The sequence below is a fragment of the Podarcis melisellensis genome (genome assembly GCF_964234715.1).
Source record: "Podarcis melisellensis genome assembly, chromosome: 13".
In the NCBI taxonomy this organism is placed as follows: Eukaryota; Metazoa; Chordata; class Lepidosauria; order Squamata; family Lacertidae; genus Podarcis; species Podarcis melisellensis.
In genome coordinates, this window is record NC_138545.1 from 13030437 (window position 1) to 13048378 (window position 17942).

At 47.8% G+C, this 17942-nt stretch overlaps 1 protein-coding gene across 2 annotated transcripts in view; it reads right to left on the bottom strand.

The window, feature by feature from the left end:
* Positions 1 to 17942, bottom strand: part of LPCAT4 (lysophosphatidylcholine acyltransferase 4) — a 31559-nt gene continuing 13617 nt past the window's right edge. Inside the window, exons 2-14 of one of the 2 annotated variants that reach the window (XM_081884676.1) lie at positions 11265 to 11407; positions 10929 to 11144; positions 8497 to 8609; positions 8338 to 8398; positions 7028 to 7086; positions 6567 to 6601; positions 6388 to 6442; positions 5609 to 5691; positions 4710 to 4835; positions 3680 to 3821; positions 2486 to 2584; positions 1513 to 1669; positions 1 to 626 (exon numbers count right to left, since the gene is read on the bottom strand). In XM_081884676.1, the coding sequence (XP_081740802.1) occupies positions 469 to 626; positions 1513 to 1669; positions 2486 to 2584; positions 3680 to 3821; positions 4710 to 4835; positions 5609 to 5691; positions 6388 to 6442; positions 6567 to 6601; positions 7028 to 7086; positions 8338 to 8398; positions 8497 to 8609; positions 10929 to 11144; positions 11265 to 11403 (1443 nt within the window). In that variant the 5' untranslated portion in view covers positions 11404 to 11407 and the 3' untranslated portion in view covers positions 1 to 468. Of the gene's footprint in view, positions 627 to 1512; positions 1670 to 2485; positions 2585 to 3679; positions 3822 to 4709; positions 4836 to 5608; positions 5692 to 6387; positions 6443 to 6566; positions 6602 to 7027; positions 7087 to 8337; positions 8399 to 8496; positions 8610 to 10928; positions 11150 to 11264; positions 11408 to 17942 lie in introns of both variants that reach the window. The other variant, XM_081884675.1, reaches the window with a different exon arrangement.

Sequence of the window (17942 nt, forward strand, 5' to 3'; positions counted from 1 at the left end):
TTTGTTTTAAAACTTAATACATATATCTTTTTTTTATTATAGAGATATAGATATTTATTTTATATATAAAATAGCACTTTTTATATTTTACAAAACAGAAAAGAAAACGAAAAGCAACAGTATCTCACCCTTCCGTCCTTCCCTTCCCATTGACAAACGAACAGAACAGAATATCAACAACGTAAGATAAAATGATATAATTAAAACATAACAAAAATAAAACTTTTAAAATAAACGGAGAGAAGCCCCAATCCCCAAAGAACTTGCGGCTGTGATTCCCCGGTTACGGTTGCCCTGAGATGGGGGTGTCTCCGCCCCCCTTTGCCTAACCACCGTGGCGGCAGAGAGCGAGCAAGCGAGCAGGAGGGGCGGGGTCTGCGTGGCCAAGGATGTGGCATGGCTGTGTGTGTTTGTGTTTGTGTGTGTGTTTCGTTGTATACACATGGCTAAAGAGTTTTCAGGGGGCTTTCAGTCTGCCTTGCTCTTGGGAGGGGAGGCAGGAACGCCATTAGCATAGGTGGGTGGGAGGCCAGGCTTGGACAGAGTGCACGCCACAGGGGGGCGCAGGTACGTGCTGAAGAGGCGGGCATAGTCAGGGTGGCGGAGAGAGAAGTCTTGGAACTCATCTGGGTAAGAGAGAAAAAGGAAAGCAGGGTGAATATTTCACTTCATTGATTAGCTTCATATACCACCCTTCATCTAAAGATCTCGGGGCAGTTCACAAGATAAAAACCACGAGATAAAAAGCACAAAGAAGGAACATCAGTGTAAAAGTGGTGTATGGGTAGCCCTAGGAGAATCCCTTGGCATCAGAAGTTGCATCAGTATGGACCAGGCGCTGACACCCTTTCGGGATCCATGAGCCCATTTGCAAACCTGAGAAACTCTTGTGGGCTGACAAACATTGCAGCTATTCTACCAGCTACAGCAGAATGCATCTTTCACAACAAAGTTCAGCAGGGAGGGAGATGACTCTGTAGGCGCCAGCGACAGATGCCATGTTGGACACCCTGGGGTTGACACTTCTTCCTGCAGCTTTTATCAACCTCCTTACTTTTTGCCCCTAATCATAGCTGTCCCCAATCCTTTTCCATAATCATTCCCATAACCCTCAATCTCCACATTTCCAGAGGGTCTTCCTCGTCATTTTCCCTAGCTGAGCTGACCAAAATCAACACATCACACTTCTCATTTCATTTCTACCCAATCAGCAACCTCTTTCTTTTTGAATATATATTTAATGCACATGGCTTCCCTCAAAGACTCCTGGCAACTGTTGTTCACTGTTGTTGTGCAATTCCAAGCACCCTTAACAAACAAACCACAGTTCCCAGAATTCTTTAGGGGAAGCCATATGCTTAAAATATATGGTGTGGATGAGACCCTGATCTGTACCCACTTCCTAGGAGTCTTCAAAACCCAACGCCCTTCTTCCTCAAAACTTGATGTTAACGTGCCCTTCATTTACTCGACATACGACACTCCATGCCCCACTTTTATGAGGGATCTCACCAAGGGTCAGTCCATCTTGGCTGTGGTCCCCACAAAGTCGACTATAGAGTTCGGCTCCATCTGCACCTGGTGTGCCCAGCAGGAGGCGCAGAATGGCACAGAATCCATCTTGGCAAAGCCGACTGTTCTCTGTCTCACCGTCTGTCTCCGTGAAGAGCTGGCGTTGTAAAGAGGGGTGTGCATGTCAGGAACACAGATATGAACTCTGAATGCAACATTGCATATAATGCCCTCTTTCCCGCCACAGCAGAGGCTCCTCCCCTTTAAACCTTTGGTTCGGTCCACTTTGCCCCAATCCCGGCCCCTCTCGTTCTATAGCCCACCCAGACCGACAGAGACACGCAGCCATGTCTTCCATCACTCGGATTAAAGGTAAAGGTACCCCTAACCATTAGGTCCAGTCGTGGATGACTTGGGGTTGCGGCGCTCATCTCGCTCTATAGGCCGAGGGAGCCGGCGTTTGTCTGCAGATAGCTTCCGGGTCATGTGACCAGCATGACTAAGCTGCTTCTGGTGAAACCAGAGCAGCACACGGAAATGCCATTTACCTTCCTGCTGGAGTGATACCTATTTATCTACTTACACTTGTCGTGCTTTTGAACTGCTAGGTTGGCAGAAGCTGGCACCGAACAGGAGCTCACCCTGTTGCGGGGATTTGAACCGCCGACCTTCTCATCGGCAAGCCCTAGGCTCTGTGGTTTAGACCACATAAGCACGCATCCATGACTTCCATCACTCGGATTAACCCCTTTCTAAACTCACAATCCCACTTGTGCTTCATGTAGACAGAAGTCCTGTAGGGACTACTCTAGAACAAGCCAGAACAAGCCAGAAGGGCTAGGCATCACCACATACCCTCTAGCCAGTGCCATCCAACTCATTGTTTAGATGTTTAGCAGAGAACTGGGTTTCTCTGTCTCCATCAAATCACTAGCTTGACTTTCTCTCCATCGAACTCAACCACAATGGTTACCTTAAAAGCACGAAACGTCAGTTCTTGTGGGTTGTGCTCTCCTTCCAATGCCTCTAGGGCTAGGGCCACTTCCCGGGAGTCCATGTTGCCATCGGCATCCTGGGAAGAGATATAAGAAGGAGATGACTAAATGCATTGCACACTGAACCAGATGTTCTCCTGGCTCAACTTTAACCTCAAAAAGTAGCGACAAATTGGGCAGGGAGCTGGATTACCTTAAAATCACCTTTTTTGTGAAGCTGTTCACAGCCATAGCTCACCCCTGTTTCATTGTTATTTCCCCCATTCTGTTTCCCATAAGATTTTGGCTATGTGCAGGCAAAACAAAGGGCAAGTTAGGCCTACGTAGCTAAGACAATGGCGGCTTTTCCCATGCAGATCACAATGGCCAATCTTAGCCAATCAGGGAGCACATTAACAGTGATTTAGAATTTTTGCAGCCATTTTCACAAAGCATCTCCCCTTGTTTCAGGATATTCATTGAATACCACATCTTTCCATGTCCTTTCTATTTTGGAAAGACAGTGTGGTGCAGTGGTTAGAGCGTTAGACTAGGACTAGGACCTGGGAGGCCAGGGTTCAAATCCCCACTTGGCCATGAAGCTGACGCTGGGCCAGTCATGGCCTCTCAGCCTAATCTACCTCACAGGGCTGTTGTGAGGATTAGATAAGGAGGGGGAGAACCACTTTGATCTCCATGGAGAAAAAGTGGGATATAAATGCAAAGAGTAAAACGCATCATTATTATTTATTAAATTTCTATGCCGCCCTTCATCCAAAGATCACAGGCTGGTTTACAGTATTAAAACAAAAAAAAAATACCATAGTAACAAACAAAAAACAATAACCCCAACACGTTTACAGTGGTACCTTGGGTTACAGACACTTCAGGCTACAGACTCTGCTAACCCAGAAATAGTACCTCGGGTTAAGAACTTTGCTTCAGGATAAGAACAGAAATTGTGTGGCGGTGGTGGGAGGCCCCATTAGCTAAAGTGGTACCTCAGGTTAAGAACAGTTTCAGGTTAAGAACGGAAATCCAGAACGAATTAAGTTCTTAACCAGAGGTACCACTGTACTTGCTACATTTGCATACCGCCGCCCTGCCAAAACCCTCAAGGACATTTCGCGTTTAAAACACTGACTTGCGATTGCACAAACCACTTCTGTGCTTTCCCTCCTGCTCCCACTTACCTGCTGGAAATAGGTGCAGAGCCCTTCGACATCCTCAGGGCAGGCCAGCCCCAGCCAATGAGCCAGCTCCTTCGGCCCTAGCTGCCCTGATGCACCAGCAGGCAAGGAATCCAGCTGGCTCTTGACTCCCCCTGTCGGGCACCTGCAGGAAGGGCGGGGAACCAATAAGGAAAGCAAGGTTTTCACATTTACCGTAACAAGTACAGTCATACCTCATGTTACATTTGATTCAGGTCGAGCGTTTTCAGGTTGCGTCCCGCGGCAACCCGGAAGTACCGGAAAGGGTTACTTTCGTGTTTTGCCGCTTGTCCATGTGCAGAGGCGCAAAATGACGTCACGTGCAGAAGCAGCGAATCGTGACCCACGCAGGCACAGACATGGGTTGCGTTCCTTTCAGGTTGCAAACGGGCCTCCGGAACGGATCCCGTTCGCAACCAGAGGTACCACTGTACCCTTCTTTTGGATTTCCCCACATGCTTCACTCAGCCATAGATGATGAGGGGACATGTCTGCCCGTCGCGAGAGGAGACCGAAGGGAAACTTAGCTGCCGTCAGAAAATGGCAACATGGCATCCTGGGCACCACAGCTGCTTCGACCATCATGCTGTGGCTGGCCCTGATGTGGGACCCTCTCATGCACTCTTGAACTAGTGGCTTTCTACTGCCAGTGACGCACGCCCCTTGCTCCGTGGCAGAACATCTGCTTTGCACATAGAAGGTTCTGGGTTCAATTCCCAGCATCTGCAGACAGGGCTGGGAGAGACTGGGGAGCTGCTGCCAGTCTACAACACTGAGCTAGATGGACCAAGAGTTTGATATGAGGCATCTTCCTTTGCTTCCTGTGTGTTCCCAGCCCCTCCGTCCTCTTTTTTTAGAGAACAGACTCATCTAGACCAGTGTTCTTTGGCTCAGAGTGGCTTCCCGGGATCTCCAGCCAAGATCTCTCCCAGCCCCTACTTCCTGATCCTTCTAACTGGGGATGCTTGGAGCTGAACCTTCAACCTTCCTGCACACAAATGCGGCCTCTCACCTGGCCTTCCGAAGCGCTTTGCCCAACTCCCAGATGCGTGGTTCCAGGGCCACTCTCAAGCGCCCCACGACGGTGACTGGAAGGTTGCCCACAAACTCGCAATCTGTAGCTGGGATTCCCAGGGCTCTGGCCAAAAAAAAGGGAGAAGGGGCAAGAGGCAAAGAAAAGGAGAGGGGGAAAAAGGTATAAGTATCAAATTGAGGCCTCGCCTGATAAGAGGAGGGGTTTCCCATCAACCTGCGTCAAGGGCCAATGCTGCAGGCACACTTCCTGCCCACAAACATCCTGATTGTCTCCCCCAGACATTAACCACCAGGGACTTGAATCAGCTGCTTAAGGGTGATGGGGTTTTTCCTGCTAGCGGAAAAGCCTCTCTCTTTCTCTTTATTTTACCTGCTACTTCTTCTTGTTCTGACTACAGCTACCACGTCCCCCATTTCCCTCAGGTTTAAATGCTCACAGTCCCTGCGGCTGCTTCTGACAGCTTTCAAGCAGCAGAAGTTTCCACACTGTAATAAAGTGGAATGGATGACTTTGGATTGTGTCCATGCAATCTGTGGGGCTGTAGTGGGGGGGAGTGCCCTTGATTTGGGGCCTGGGTCTAGCTTTTTCCGCCTCATCTCTTCCACACAGCCACTGCCTCTCCTCCTCATTTCTGGGCCTCTTTGGTCGTATCTGTGCCACACACAGAAAGCACATCGTTTCCCCTCAAAGATTCCTGGCAACTGTAATTCCAAAGATTTGTTAAGGGTGCTAGGAATTGTTGAAGGGTCAACTTCACTTCTCAGAATTCTTTGAGGGGAAGCAAGAACTTTAAACAGGATTCTGCCCCATGCCCAGCCTACCAAAGTCCCTCACTCCCCCAAAACTATGAAGACCTGCTCCCGCTCCACACTTACTTGGCCATCACTTTCTGGACATTGTTAGCGTACAGTGTGGGGTTCACAGCCTCCTCAGCGCTGGGCTGATAAACTGGGAGGAACTGAAAATGACAGGAAGAATTATGAGCCCAATCGGGGAGAGATGGCTTGCTGTGGGTCTGATATGTGATTAAGAGTTGTGATGGTCCACGAAACCTCCTGGGAAGGAAAAAAACCCACAGCTTTTCCCCTACTTTCTTTCCCCACTCTGCTAGGACTTCCCACCCCCCATTTTTCCAGTAGGAGAGAAATTTCAGGGAGCCTTTACTTAGGAGTGAGCTCCACTGAAAAGTGGGCCTTGTGTCTGAGTAAACATCCTTATGATTGCTCTGTACATTGCATGCCGTCCCTGCTGCTAAATGGTGCATTCTATGCTGTTAAAGTAGTAAAATGAGTTCACCTTTGGCAAATGAGTATTGCATATATTTCAATTCCCCTCTAAAGTTCCACCCTGTTTTCCCTAGAAAAAAACAGCAGCAAAACATTTCTCTCTCTCTACGGCTTCAAATTTTCCAGAAATTCCCATAATTGTGTATGATAAAAAGAATTCTACCATGTTAGTGGTGGGGATGAGGGGTGTTGAAAAACTAGTCCCTTCAAAAAGTGGAGTGGGTAGCTAACTGAATCTGAATTTATGGATTCTGACTCTGAATCCTAAAGCGTTCCGGCAATCTGGGACTTTGCATTAGGAAGCGTGGCACAGTAGGGGGCGCTGCGGTGCAAAAAGGAAAGGAAAGGAAAAAGAGACATTTCCTTACCTCGACTTCCACTGTTGTGCAGGGCTGAGATGCTGTTAACCAGATGACTTTTAACCTGAAAGGACAAAAATGGAAGGTGACGCTTGGCTACAAACTGAGCCCCCATCAGCCTGCAGAACAAGCACACCCCAACCCACACATCAGTGCACAGATTTGATGCCCCCATGTCAATTACTCACACTCCAGGTCCTCTCCATGCCCATGTCGTCGAATCCTATAAAGAAAAGAAGCACTTTTAAAATAATATTTAGGGAGGTTTGTCATGGCATCGAACTCAGGTGCGCAGCTGTAAGCATGTGCGGAGGAACTGAAATACAGCCTCTTCAGCTGCCTCACCATCAGTACCTTTAGGAACATTAGCAATGGAACGATGCAAAGCCAAAACACGGGGTCTATAAAGCTTAGCACCAACTTACAGCAGTTCTCCAGGGTGTCAGACAGGGAATATTTCCTAGCCCTACCTGGAGATGTCAGGGATGGAAGCTCTTTAATGTCTGATGTTTGATCATGTTGTTAATATTCTGTTGGGAGCCACCCAGAGGGGCTGGGGAAACCCAGCCAGATGGGCAGGGTATTATTATTATTATTATTGCCAACCAGATGTTCTGCCCACCCTTCCCTAATGTTCTTGTAGACTCACCAGAGAGTTTGGGTATCGAATGAGGACCGGCTGGATGGGGACACCAGATATGAAGGCACCTGAGGATGAAGAACACACACCCTCAAGACTTGCTCTTGTGTCCTTCGTTTCATTCTTTTCAAGTCACTTTTAATTTGTGTACCGCCTTTTCGTATTGCCATACACAAGGCGGTTTTGCGAGCTGAAGAAACAGCAAAATAGATAGCAAAGGCCACACACCTCATAGCAATCTGACCCAATACTGTAAAAATATATATAATAAAAACGTAACTTACAAATAAACAACTTATATCAATTAAAGCAATATTAAATAATCCACTGGAATATAACAGTAAACAGAAAACTTAAATGTCTGCAATTTAAGTTATTATTTACACTTAACACTTAAATGTCTGCAAATTAAATTATTATTTGCACCTACACAGTTTACATTTAAGATTACAGTCGTACCTTGGATTTGAAATGACTTGGCTCCCAAACAAATTGGCTCCCAAACAATTGAAACCCGGAAATGAGTGTTCCAGTTTTCAAATGATTTTTGGAAGCTGAACATCGGGCGGCTTCCGCAGCTTCTGACTGGCTGCAGGATCTTTTCAAAAGCTGTGCTTTGGTTTCCGAACGTTTTGGAAGTTGAACTTGCAAGGTACGACTGTACAATAAAGAATTGCTAAACTGTCAAGAAAACTCCATGGACAAAAAGCTTGACCAAACTGCAGGAGGAGTGCTCTGGTCCATGGGGTCACGAAGAGTCGGACATGACTCAACGACTAAACAACAACAAACTATAATCAATGAAAATAAAAGCAAGTCATCCTATGGGTGGCTGAAGGTAAACCCAGGCTGTGCCCCCATTTTTGCTGGATTGTCTGCCCAGGTGGCGCTGTGGGTTAAACCACTGAGCCTAGGACTTGCCGATCAGAAGGTCGGCAGTTCGAATCCCTGCGATGGGGTGAGCTCTCAGTGCTCGGTCCCTGCTCCTGCCCACCTAGCAGTTTGAAAGCACGTCAAAGTGCAAGTAGATAAATAGGTACCGCTCCAGCGGGAAGGTAAACGATGTTTCTGTGCGCTGCTCTGGTTCGCCAGAAGCAGCTTAGTCATGCTAGCCACATGACCCAGAAGCTGTACGCTAGCTCCCTCAGCCAATAAAGCAAGATGAGCGCTGCAACCCCAGAGTCGGCCACGACTGGACCTAATGGTCAGGGGTCCCTTTACCTTTACCTGCCCAGCATGAATGAGAGGAGTAGAGCTAAAATGCCCTGCACCCACTTCTGTCCACAGGCTCATCTGCCCAACTCCCCACAGGCTCTTACCTGGTTTAAACTTCAGTAAGGCTTTCTTGTTTGAGCAGGTTCCCTCTGGGAAAAAGAGTACCTGCAAACAAGAGAAGGGGAAATAAAGCAGATTATCTTACTCAGGGACCCAAACCGGTAACTCAGGAATGCAAACTGCAGCTCCTGTAAAAACCTTACTTGCGGCCATTTCCCCTGGGAAGTTGCCCGTTTCTTCACTTCCTCCACTACCTTCTTGCGAGAAGCCGGATCGTGACGCGAGACCAGGATGGCCTGGTTAAACCTCAGCAGGGCTAGTGGGGGTGGAAGAGAAAGAGAAATGGGATTTGGAAGAGCAGGGTGGACTTCGGGGCATCCTTGGGTCGTCGCCAGACACTTCAATCCTGGTAATTGGCCTAAGGAAGCTTTCCCTAAATCTGAAATCGCTGTGGCGATCTAAACGAGTGTTTCATACGAAGAGCCCAGCTGGATCAGACCAAAGGCCCGTCTAGCAGAGCTTCCCAGCTTCCCCAGAAGTCTTGTTTTAAGTTAATCAACTTATTTAAGATCTCTGGCCCACCCTTAGCCACTAGGTCCCAGGGGAGGTCATGGTGACACAGCCATATATCTATTCTTTAAAAGCAAAACAATGTATTAAAAACACACACAATATAATAAACTTGTTCCAACCTGAATAGTGTAGATTCAACAAAAGAAGCACATCCCAGTACAGTGGTACCTTGGTTCCTGAACAGCTTGGCTCCCAAACAAATCAGCTCCCGAACGCCGCAAACCCAAAAGTGAGTGTTCCAGTTTGCAAACGGTTTTTTTTGGAAGCCGAACGTCCAATGCGGCTTCTGATTGAGTGCAGGATGCTCCTGTAGCCAATCGGAAGCCGCGCCTTGATTTCTGAACGGTTCCGGGAGTCGAACAGATTAGTTCGACAACCAAGGTACCACTGTAAATACTTCACTGTAATCTCCAAGTTACAAGGCAGGAGATTCCGACAGCCGGAGCTGTTTAACAATGGAACGGTCTCCCTCGGAAATTGGTGGACTCTCCAGGTCGCCACTTCCCATGCTTCTGGCAGTGGCAGAACTGCCAAGAGAGCTGTCTATTATAAGAACATCAGGGGGGCCTCCTGGATTAGGCCAATGGTATTCATAAGCACTGCTGCCTCTGACTGTGGAGGCAGAGCACAGCCATTGAATTGGTCTCCAATTTCTCCATGAATTGGTCCAATCCTCTTTTTCAAGCCTCCCAAGTTAGTGGCACGCAGTGTGGTCTCAACACCTTAGAGAGTCTCATGGAGGTGGTCCCATCGAAAGCCCACCACGAGGCAGGAAAGGGACGTCCACCACCCACCATTGTTTCTCAGCCCCTTGGTTATTATTATACGGTGCTTTACTGACACAAACGTTACGAGACATTCTTGATTTCCCAAGTACCTTTCCCTCCTAAGTCTGTTGAGAGTAAAGTCTTTGCCATCAAAGCTTTGACACAAACATGGAGTTATCCAACAGTAAAAACCACCCCCTTGCCAACCCCCCTCCCCAAACCCTGAAAAAGTTGAGATTTGGGGAGAATCAGATGAGTATACAAAACTGTCTTAAAGAGAGCGCCAAACAAATTGTCACAGGGAAGCCACATGCATTCATTCACGTATCTGCTGTGTTTACATTTAAAGGCCTTTCTCTGGACACTTCCCTGAACAGGAAATGGATTGGGAAGACCAAACCAACCTTCCTCGCCTCACCTGAATATGCTTTGTAATTTGAAGCGCTTCCCCCCACCCCTAAATCCCAGGAATGAGACTAGAAGCTAGCCGGACTGAGGAGAAATTTGCTTCAGTAGGAATGACATGGGGCAGGGCAGCACATAGGGTTTATTCCTGCTAACCCATACACATCATTTCATGAAAAAAAGAGGCTTCAGCCCATCCTGGGTAATAAAATGCTAGAAGATGAGAAAGCTGATATGGGTGTAGCATTTATAATGTTGACTTAGGTATGGGAAGACCTGGGCCCCATCTGTACTACACATTTGAAACGGTATCGTGCCACTTTAAACAGCCATTATTTTCCCCAAGGAATCCTGGGAAATGTAGTTTATCAAGTGTTAATAGACCCCCCTATTCCCCTCACAAAGTGGTGCTATAGCCAACCGCTCTTCTTAGGGCACTCTAGAAATTGCAGCTCTGTGAGGAGAATCGGGGTCTCCTAACAACTTTCTGCAGGGGTGCAGAATAAAACATGGGGGGGCGCAAAGGTAAACCACACCCCACATAATCGATCACATGATATGGCACCCACCCACCATTTGAATGGCAACTTGGGGGAGGGAGGCCTCCTCAAATATTTTATTGGGGTGTGGGCAAAGGGACCTTGGTCCCTAGCAGTTTGCGCCTATGACTCTCAGCATCCTTAACAAACTACAGTTCCCAGAATTCTTTGCGGGAAAGTCATGGCTATCGAAAGTGGCATAGTACAGCTTCAAATGTTTAGTTCAGATGGGGTCCTCGTTTCAGAGGCATCGCTCCGAGAGGGCTGCAGAGCAACCTCTTCCTGCCTTGCAAGGCCGCCCCATTCCCTTCCCTCCCCACAGCCCTGGTCTGTTGTGCTGGAGTCACTCACCTCCAATGACGGGCACGTGGAGATTCTCGGTGCGAGAGACCACCTTAGGGAGGTCGCAGGGCAGCAGGATGATGGGGTCAAAGAAGGTCGAGTGAGGGGCCGCCACCAGGATGGGAGCTTCCAGCCGCGAAGCCCTTTGACCCCGGACCCGTATCCTCATGAAGCCCAGCAAGAAGAACATTAGGCGGCTCAGGAAGTAGACAGAACCGTGAGAAACTGTGCTGAAAAGGGGGGAGAAATGGGGAGGCAGGAAACAAAAGGAAGGGGCATTAGGAGAGCTGAGCACAGCAGGGTCCAAAGGTCCAGGCAACCCACGGAGCGGGGCCCACTACTTACTTTCTCCAACCAGAAAAGGGCTCCTGGAGGGTCTCCTCCGGCAATCCCACCACCTGGAGCAGCGCAAAGGGCCAGATGAGGAACAGGACCACGAAGGCCAGCGCGACACGGATCGGGGCCAGCACAGCTCCCAGCACATAGAACTGCAAAGCGGCAAAGTCAGAGGGAGACACGTCATAAGAAGGCAGCCCAGGTCAAGTCCCTTGTGTCGGGCTGTTTTTAGGAGAATATAAGAAAATCGTAAGACCGGAGAGAACACCAAGAGGTCCTAAAGACCAGCCTCAGGTCAGCCTTTCTCTCTGCATGAGGAACCCACCTCAGGGATAGCCAACACCTTAAGTCTGGGACAAAGATGAGGGTGGGCGTGGGGGTGTAATATTAATATGCTTATTAAATCTATTATTTAGATCTCTCCAGATTTAAAATTGTAAAATGGAATAATTATTGGGGGGTGGCTTTGCTCTGTTGCTCGTTGATTACATACATAAAAAATATGATAATATACAACATTGTGAAATACACTTGAAAAAGTAAGCAAAACAAAAAAAAAAGGAATTAGAAACTGCAAAAACCTCTGGGATATAGAGGGTGCTAAAAGCAAACTGCAGAAGACACCCCCCAAAAGACTTCTGAATTTATTTTACTCAAGAATTTCAATGCCACATTTTGAAACAAGGCATTTCCCCAAGAGGGCTCTCAGTTATTTTTATTTTTATTTATAATCGTTTCCACACCGCTTAATATTTTAAAAATCTGTTTAAATACAACATAAAACGAGACAATTGTATAGTAACACTGAGATACCAAAAAGGAAAAAGGAAGGCAGCATTATAACAACAGGAATTCAATAACAACAGAGTCAAATCTTGTGGGTCCAGGGAAAGCCTGGGCAAAAAGATACAGTGGTACCTCTAGTTGCGGACTTAATCCATTTTGCGGTGCCGTTTGCACCCCGAAAAGTCCGCAACTAGAGTGCCTCTTCTGTGCATGTGCGCAGCGCAATCGAGTGCTTTTGCGCATGCACAAAGCGCAGATCACTTCTGTGCATGCGTGAAGTGCACAGTTCGCTTTTGCACATGTGGCGAACCTGAAAGTAAACACTTCTGGGTTTGCCGCATTCGTAAGCTGAAAGTCCATAACAAGAGCGGAACGCAACTAGAGGTACCACTGTACATCTTTACAAGACAGCTGAAGCAGGGTAGCTGGTGGATGATGTGTAGCCTGGAAAAAGCTGAACCATGAGCCCAGAATCAGTCAACATGGGAAGGCAAACCATGGCTTAGAGCAGTGCAATGGAGGGAGAAACAAAGTAGCTACAATCTCCTCTCCAGGAACCTGCTAGCTCACACTAAACTATGGTTCGGCTTTGCATTACACACAACTTGGGCCTTACAATGGCAAGTGGCTGACCCAGCTAGCTGATACCAGAGGAGCTCCCAGCCAAGGGGCAGGAGGCAGGCAGGCAGGTTCAAACCGGTGCCAGTGTTGGTGGGCAGCTGCCGGGGCGCTTGGCTCCTAGCAGCCACCCAAGGGTGCTGGGTGCTGCCGCCAGCCCAGCTCAGGCATCTGACCTCTCATTAACAAAACCATCCTTGTTTCACTTTGTGAGCCATAGGAAATTATTTCTAATAATATCTCATGCTCCGACTTGCAGGCAGGCTGTGCGGTTGGCATCGAGTTAGGCTAATCACGTGTACTCTGCAGGGACCACCAGCCCTGATTTGCACGGATTACAGCCCCGGCAAAACGGTGGCATCTGCCAGGGCACATGCTAGATTTATTCAGTGTCCTGATGGTGAGCCATACTGCCAGCCCGGCTTTTTTCATCTGTCCCTTTGGAACCCGGTAATGACTGGATTTCAATCCTTCCTCCTCTTTGGCCTGATTCCGTGCTTGCTGACAAAAGGACAATCCACGGAGCCTCATGAAAACTGTCTGTCTGAGCGAGCGATTCCACATTTTGCGAACAGAGAAGCTGAATTCTGAAATCCGGTCTTAGTTATTCAATTTAAGAAGAGTTTCCAGGATATTTCCTTAGTGTTAAAATGTATTCTGCATCTGCTTTCTCAACCTGCCCTCCTGCTACCAGTTTGTGAGATACGTGCTCAGCCACACACTCCAAAGTGTTTCTCTGAAGTCTTAAGGTCTGGAGACCTATTTCTGTTTAACAAAACAGCAACAAAACTTAAGGCAGAGATTCCCAAGATGTTGAATTTGCTATGCACAACAACAAATTCCACACTTCAGGGGCACAATCATGGAACTAATGATTAGTGTGTTGGTGTTGTGTGTGTGTGTGTGTGTGTGAGAGAGAGAGAGAGAGAGAGAGAGAGAGAGAGAGAGAGAGTGTGTGTGTGTGTGAGAGAGAGAGAGAGAGAGAGAGAGAGAGAGAGAGAGAGAGAGAGAGAGAGTCTGTAGAGTCCCTAGCGATTGTTGTAATGCTATAAAATAACACTGCAAAACTGGATTTAGAATTTCTGCAAGAACTCCAGACTTCAGTGCAGGGTGGAATGTTTAGCTAATTAATTGGCTAGATGAAACCCCCATGAAAACCCTTTCAATTAACTCTGATAAAAGCATTCTTGATTAAAAGGGCAACACATTTTTTATATAATTGTTTCTAATAAAAGAACTTTAAAAATCTGTAGGTGGCAGGCTCCATCACTGAAAAGGCAAATTCCCCCCCCCCCCCGTCCCTGAAAACACCCTATTTCACATAGGATGGCATGCATCTTCTAAGATAGCTCCCACTGTGACAAATACGTACATCCTTTATTAACAAAGCGGGGGAAAACAAAATGCTTATTCCATTAATATTTTAGTGTAAACAAATTTAACTGATTTAGCATGCAGTCCTATATGTTACAGTCCTATATGTTTACTTTGAAGTATATTTGATTGTGCCTAATAGGTCTTAAATCCTGTGATCCTCTGCAAACTTACTAGGAAGTGAACTCCCACGTGGAGCTTACTTTTGAGGAGGAAACATAGGCTCACTCTAGAATTTACTGGTATGGCAACCATCCCATGCACATTTATTTGAGCCCAATAGGACTTGGGGCCCTCTAAACTGGTGCTTTTAAAGCAGATGTATTCTGCAACATGTCATTGGCACCACAGCATACCCCACAACTGTCCTGGGCAAACTAGAACATACTGCTTTTCCCCATGAGAAAACAACGGCCAATTTAAGAGCTGTGCTCTCGTGCAATTTCAGGATGCAATCTCACCCCCCAAAAAAGTGATTTTCCGGGGCCACAATCTTGTGCAGCATCCCAAACTGTGTGTTTTGGGGCACTGTGCCCAGAAAAAGTGCTTTTATCGGGGCCACGATCTCACACAAGAGTGCAGCCCCGGAAGACAGCATCCCGGTTTTTCTGTGTGCCATGTTGGACGATCTGCAATAGTAGTGAATTAGGGGTGGATTAATACTGGAGGGTCCACACAGTGTTCCCTGTTATTTCTTGTTCTGCAATCCTTCCTCAACTGCACTGCACTATTGCTGCCTAGAGGATCACTCCTGCGGTGCTATTGCGCAACAAAAGCGCCACAAAAAAAATAAACTGGAGCATTTGTGGTATGAAAAGTTACAGGAATTCAGCAGGGAGGTATGGGGACATGCGCTGACTAGAAGCAAAGCGTCACATCCTCCCTGAAACCTCTGCAGGACCAAATGCTATTGAAAGCAGGGTCATGTCTAGCCACTCTGATACTATCATGAGCACAAATAATCATGAATGCACAACAGAAAGAATGTCTGGAGGGAGCCCTTGCTTCTGGAATGCATTGCTGACAACCATAATAATAATAGTAAATAAAATATACATATAGTTTTAGCTCCATGCATTTACAGTGGTACCTTGGGTTAAGTACTTAATTCATTCTGGAGGTCCGTTCTTAACCTGAAACTGTTCTTAACCTCAAACACCACTTTAGCTAATGGGGCCTCCCGCTGCCGGAGCACGATTTCTGTTCTCATCCTGAAGCAAAGTTCTTAACCTGAGTTACTATTTTTGGGTTAGCAGAGTCTGTAACCTGAAGTGTCTGTAACCTGAAGCGTCTGTAACCCAAGGTACCACTGTATACAGAGACACTCTTTGTTTTCATGGCAGTTGTCCCTTGTTCCCACATGGCTAGAAGGCAGAACGAGCAACCAGGAAAGTATTTTTCTGCATTGCACTTAAGATGGGTATGTCATTATCTTAGGCAATGTGTGCTTTCCAGGGATCCAAGACTAGACATATACTTACAAGGCAAAGCCAAAGTAGCATCCAGATTCCCTGCCCCTTGCCCCTGCCCCTGCCCCCCAGGCTAAATTACCGTATTTTTCGCACCATAGGATGCACTTTTACCCCTCCAAAAATGAAGGGGAAATGTGTGTGCGTCCTATGGTGTGAATGCAGGCTTTCGCTGAAGCCTGGAGAGTGAGAGGGGTCGGTGTGCACCGACCCCTCACGCTCTCCAAGCTTCGCACACCTCTCCGCAAGCAGCGGGAGCCCAGCGCTGGGCTCCCGCTGCTTGCGGAGAGTTGCCTGCATGCCGAAGCCTGCGCGCACTGAGCTCAGCGCGCCCAGGCTTCGCGGACCTCTCTGCAAGCAGCGGGAGCGCTCCCGCTGCTTGCGGAGAGTTGCTTCCCCTGCCCCAGCCCCGCGCCTGGGGGGAAAAATAATTTCCCCCCTTTATTTCCCCCCAAAAAAACTGGGTGCGCCCTATGGTCCGGTGCGCCCTATGGTGCGAAAAATACGGTAGCTTTATTTTCTCCATACAAACTCCACTCAATACAGACACAGAGCATGAACCGAGTGACCAGGCATGCGAGACAGTTTTGGCGCAAATGCACCCAAGTCCCAGAACAGCCAAATGGTATAAAGTTTGTGAAGAATGAAACAGAAAGGAAGAGGGCAAAAGGAACAGGCTGGATGTTGCTTAAAAACAAGAAGAACCTTTCCATTCAGATCTGTCTCTCCCGATATATCTACTGACAAAGAGACCATTCAGTGGCATAGCATGGGGGGTGCAGGGGGGGCGGCCGCACCGGGTGCAACATCTGGGGGTTAGGGTTAGGGGGCGCAAATCCACGGATTAGGGGGCGCAAATCCACAGGTTAGGGGGCACAAATTACTTGCCTTGCCCCGGGTGCTGACAACCCACACTACGCCACTGACACCATTGCTAACTGCACGAATAGTGTCACGTCGAGCTTTGGCCCTGAGGCTGCAGTTCTCCGCACCACTAACCTGAGGGTAAGCACCCCCTGAACGCAATGGGATCCAGCCCTCGCTCAGCACGTGCAGCAGAGCAGGATGATACAATGGACTGCGCCACTGAAACTGCAGCTGACAGGTCACATTTTTTTTATGCTTCCCTGCGCTGCTCACAGACTCCTCTATAAGCAGAAAGCCCGCACAAGACAGAGCGAGCGTTTCTCTCTCTTCAGCTTGCAGGGAATTGTTGCTGGAGAGGTTAGCACTGGGGGAGGGGGGATGTTTAAACTCAGTTCTCCACCTGAAAGCCAAAGTGGTACAGATCACTCTATAACCTCGAGACTTTGCCACAGAACTTTCCAAACTTTTCGTGTTGGTGACACACTTTTTAGACACGCATCATTTCGCAATACAATGGTACCTTGGGTTAAGTTCTTAATTCGTTCTGGAGGTCCGTTCTTAACCTGAAACTGTTCTTATCCTGAAGCACCACTTTAGCTAATGGGGCCTCCTGCTGCCGCCGCGCTGCCGGAGCACGATTTCTGTTCTTATCCTGAAGCAAGGTTCTTAACCTGAAGCACTATTTCTGGGTTAGCGGAGTCTGTAACCTGAAGCGTATGTAACCTGAAGCATATGTAACCTGAAGCGTATGTAACCCGAGGTACCACTGTACAGTGGTACCTCCGGTTACAGACGCTTCAGGTTACAGACTCTGCTAACCCAGAAATAGTGCCTCGGGTTAAGAACTTTGCTTCAGGATGAGAACAGAAATCGTGCAGTGGCGGCAGCGGGAGGCCCCATTAGCTAAAGTGGTGGTTCAGGTTAAGAACTGTTTCAGGTTAAGAATGGCCCTCCAGAACGAATTAAGTTCTTAACCTGAGGTACCACTGTATAGCAATTCAGTTTTACTAGCAAACCGGAGGTTAAACTAACCCCTTTCCAACTCCGGGAGGAGCACAGGGAGCCTTCGCAACATACACCTGCACACTGCAGACGACACACTAACATGTTGTGACACACAGTTTGGAAAGCTCTGCTTTACCACCTCATTCTGCCAGGACGAAGGGTGGGAAAGCCCGAAATCAGCGAAGGCTGGTCCATTAGGGCAAATTGGGCACTGACACACTGCAGGACTAGTTTTCATTTAGTAGTGCTGAAGTAACAGTATGTACGTTGCTCAGTGAACTGCCGTTTTGGGATTAATGGCGTGCACTATTAAGTATGAATCAAAAGTGAAAACATGAAAGGGGGCTCCAGTTTCAGGTTGGGAGTCAGAGGTGGGTCTAGGTCTGGAACAGTTGAACAAAGCCAGTATAGTGCAGTGGTTAGAGTGGCAGACTAGGACTTGGGAGACCCGGGTTCAAATCTCCACTCAGCCATGAAGCTCACTGGGTGACTTCCGTTCACCCTAACCTACCGCATAGGGTCGTTGTGGGAATTAAATGAGTGGGGGGAGCAAGTTGGCAAGGACTAC